The sequence below is a fragment of the Lycium barbarum genome, chromosome 3, assembly GCF_019175385.1.
Source record: "Lycium barbarum isolate Lr01 chromosome 3, ASM1917538v2, whole genome shotgun sequence".
Taxonomy (NCBI): Eukaryota; Viridiplantae; Streptophyta; class Magnoliopsida; order Solanales; family Solanaceae; genus Lycium; species Lycium barbarum.
The window spans coordinates 92,463,901-92,467,451 of record NC_083339.1 but is presented as its reverse complement, the minus strand read 5'-3'; the positions used below and the strand labels follow the sequence as shown (position 1 = coordinate 92,467,451).

At 37.6% G+C, this 3,551-nt stretch overlaps 1 protein-coding gene across 1 annotated transcript; it reads right to left on the bottom strand.

Moving 5' to 3' along the window:
- Positions 1-650: 650 nt before the first annotated feature.
- LOC132631015 (uncharacterized) lies at positions 651-2,081 on the bottom strand. The gene is made up of 3 exons (XM_060346614.1): positions 1,613-2,081; positions 1,482-1,564; positions 651-1,376 (listed from the first exon to the last, which is right to left on the bottom strand). The coding sequence occupies exons 1-3, from the start codon at positions 2,079-2,081 to the stop codon at positions 651-653; spliced, it is 1,278 nt and encodes a 425-aa protein (XP_060202597.1).
- Between the last annotated feature and the right edge of the window lie 1,470 nt (positions 2,082-3,551).

Below are 3,551 nucleotides of genomic sequence, written 5' to 3'. Positions count from 1 at the left end.
TTAATGAAAACCACCAAAGGTGGCATTTTATTCAAAACAAAAGAGTCTGTAAAAAAAGAAAATCAAAAAGAAAGGAAAATAAAGGAAATCTAAACATGCATAACAACCTAACCAGGCTAATCAACTAGAAAATACTGGATGCTTGACTTTCCTCCAATATTCACACCTCAAAGCTCTCACTAGGTGTATGGATTTCAGTCTAGAATCCAGGTATGTAGTTCATCAGGCTTCTAAGGTTGTCAAGTTGGACTCTGAAGTGGGAAAGGCAATCAAAAGAAACAAGAACACACTCATATATTAGTTAACATCCTTCACATAGGGAATGATCATGAAACACATTAATACCACCCTACATGAAATCTGTCAACTAATGTGCAAGATATGATATGGAAGATCTTAGGCATTCTGGAAAATTTTTGCAACTCTTGAAGGTTGTAACGTTGTTTAAGCTGTTGTATGATCAGCTGCAAATTCAATGCCACCCTACTTGTGATCTGTCAATTAAGAAGAACTCAGGCATTATGGAATTCCTGCAAGTCTTGGAGGCTGCAAAGCTGCTCAAACTGTTGTTGGTCTGCTGCACAGGTTGCAAAGTTGTTCAAGCTGTTGTTGATCTGCTGCACTGCTAGTGGGCTGTTGCAATTGTTGTATCAAGTCCTTCTGTCTCTTGTGTATCTGATTCTCAAGTTTGGAACTTGAGCTTTATCCATGTTGATTAACTTCCTTGCTGCACTAGGTAACTCCTGTAAATTATGAAACTGAACTGTACCTGCAAAATCAAAAGCTAAGTTAGTCAAAAAATCTGCCACTGCATTCCCTTCTCTGAATATGTACTGAATCTGTGTGGTCTGATTCCTCCCCATTCTATTGATCTCCTTAATTATTAGAATAATGCTCCAAGGCACTTCCCATTCATTAGATATAAAATTCTTCATGGATAAGGAGTCAGTTTCAACTATTAATGGCCACAAATTATGACTTTCACAATATGCAACACCATTCCTTAGAGCCACAGCTTTTGCAATCAAACTTGATCCATCATCAGTAAGTTTCTTTCCTTCCGCATATATAAGGTCACTACTGTCATTTCTCATACAAAAGGCAGCTGAACTGGGGCCAAGATTACCTTTTGCTACACAATCAGTGTTTAATTTGAACCATCCTGCAGATGGAAAGTCATATCTTACAACAACACAGGTGATGCAAGGTTCGAATCTTTCCACATATTTAACTATATCAGGCCATTTGTGTGGTATATCCTGCCATGCAGGGAATTTGACACTACAGAACCTATGAATATTTTCCTGGATTTCATGCAATACTCTATATAATGACAAAGTCCCCCCATGCTTGGTAGTATTTCTCCACTTCCATATCTGCCACAAAATCATAGCAGGAACAACTTTAAACACTACCTTCAGCTTATAGAAACAATCAGCTTTCCACCAGATTTGAATAGCATGCTTGACATTATGACATACCATGGATATCCTTGCAGCATCAGTGAAGAATTTCCACACTTTTCTTGCTAATTCTCTATTAAGAAACAAGTGATCAATTGTTTCTTATTGATATGTAGTACAACAGTAGCACGTAGAAACCACAGGAATACCAATACTTTGAAAAACCTCATGAACTGGTATCTTGAACTTCCACATCCGCCATAGCAGAAAATTGATCTTGAAAGGCACCCCTTTTATCCACATCTGCTTATAAACCTGTGAGTAGTTTGCTCTTTGTCTTAATAATTCCCATGCACTAGAAACTGTGAATTTGCCAGTACTTATCATCATCCACCAGGGCTTGTCCCATTGACCTTCTTCAATATGGACTTTCAGCTCCTTTACAACATGATTAACAATCTCCTCCGGTAAATAATGATGCAACAAATCCTCATTCCATCCCTCTTCAGTAATAAAGTGACTCACATCCTCTACACTATCATCAATGATGAAGTCATCAGGAACAACATAGTGTAATGCTCTTAATTTAGTCCAGTTATCATACCAGAATTTAGCAGTACCATTATGTGTTTCCCACCAGATCTCTTGTTCAATGCTATCTCTAGCTTCTAGCACCATTTTCCACATTTGAAATCCTCCTTTCCATATAACATATTGTGGATACTGCTTTTTATAGTATTTATTCCAAACGAAATTTCCCCATAGAGAATTGGAAGTTCTAAATCTCCACCATAATTTAGCATTCAAAGCCTTGGTATTGGGCAACCTAAGTATGTGAAAGGAAAGTTCCCTCTTGTAAAACCAGTGATCTGCTAAACCTGCTGCACTAATACATTGGAGACCTTAGAATGCATGTAGAAAGAACTCTTTCTCTTATTAATCAACTGACCCGAGCTGTCTTCATAATCCTTCAAAGTAGACATAATTAACTCCAATGATTTTGTATCAGCTGAGGCAAAAGCTACGGTGTCATCTACATAAGCCAAATGATTAAGATTGGCACTCCATTTTGGCATTCCATACCCCTTGGAAGCTTGATCATCAAATTATGCAGTAATAGCCCTTATTAGAGCTTCAGCAGATAGTATGAATAAGGCAGGTGATAATGGATAAAAACCATGAGCCTGTCCATTTACCAACACAAAATACCAGTTTTTAGCTAGTATTCTCCACATTATATTAATACAGTGCTTAGAAAATCCCATTCGACTCAGAACCTTTATAAAAAAGAACCAAGAAACTCTATTATAGGCCTTAGTTATGTCCAATTTGAGGACTATATTAGTTGGCTTGGATTTTAACCGTATATCAGAAACAATCTCTTGAGTTAACAAAACATTCTCAATGATATTCCTGCCCTTTACAAAACCTGATTGATTGGCAGATATCAATCTAGGTAGGGCCTTCTCCAATTTGTTATGCACCACTCTAGAGATAACTTTGTTAATAAAGTTACTAAGGCTAATAGGCCTCATGTCAGAAAAGCTTTCCACCTTATTCTTCTTTGGCAACAAAACCAGGTTGGTATGAGTAATAGACTTAGGCAAAGTCTGACCCTCAAAGAACACTTTCACAACATGAAATACATCTACACCAAAAGTTTCCCAGCAGCATTGATAAAAGATTTTCATGACTTATATCTCGCGTATGCTCATGATGTTAACCTACCATAAGCTCCTTCTCCAAAAATACGCCATGAGTATGGAACGTCCTTAGCTCCTAGGAGGGTGAGGTGTAACACGTCCGGAAACACATATAGAAACCCATTAACCACTGAACCCGGACTAAATGATAAATACAACCCTTGGTAATCATCTTCCTTACCTTCAGATAGGAAATAAACCTACCTCTCAGCGATGCTGTATTACCCTTCCACTCTAGAACTGGCTTTCTTGGAAACTGAAATAGAACCATCTTCATTCTACAATCAACATTAGCATAACAAGAGGCCAACCAATCTATATCCATAATGACATCAAAGTCTATCATATCTAACACAACCAAGTCTGCCATAGTATGATGATCACAAACTCTAACTACACAACCTCTATATACTCGTGTCTGCCATAGTATGATGATCACAAACTC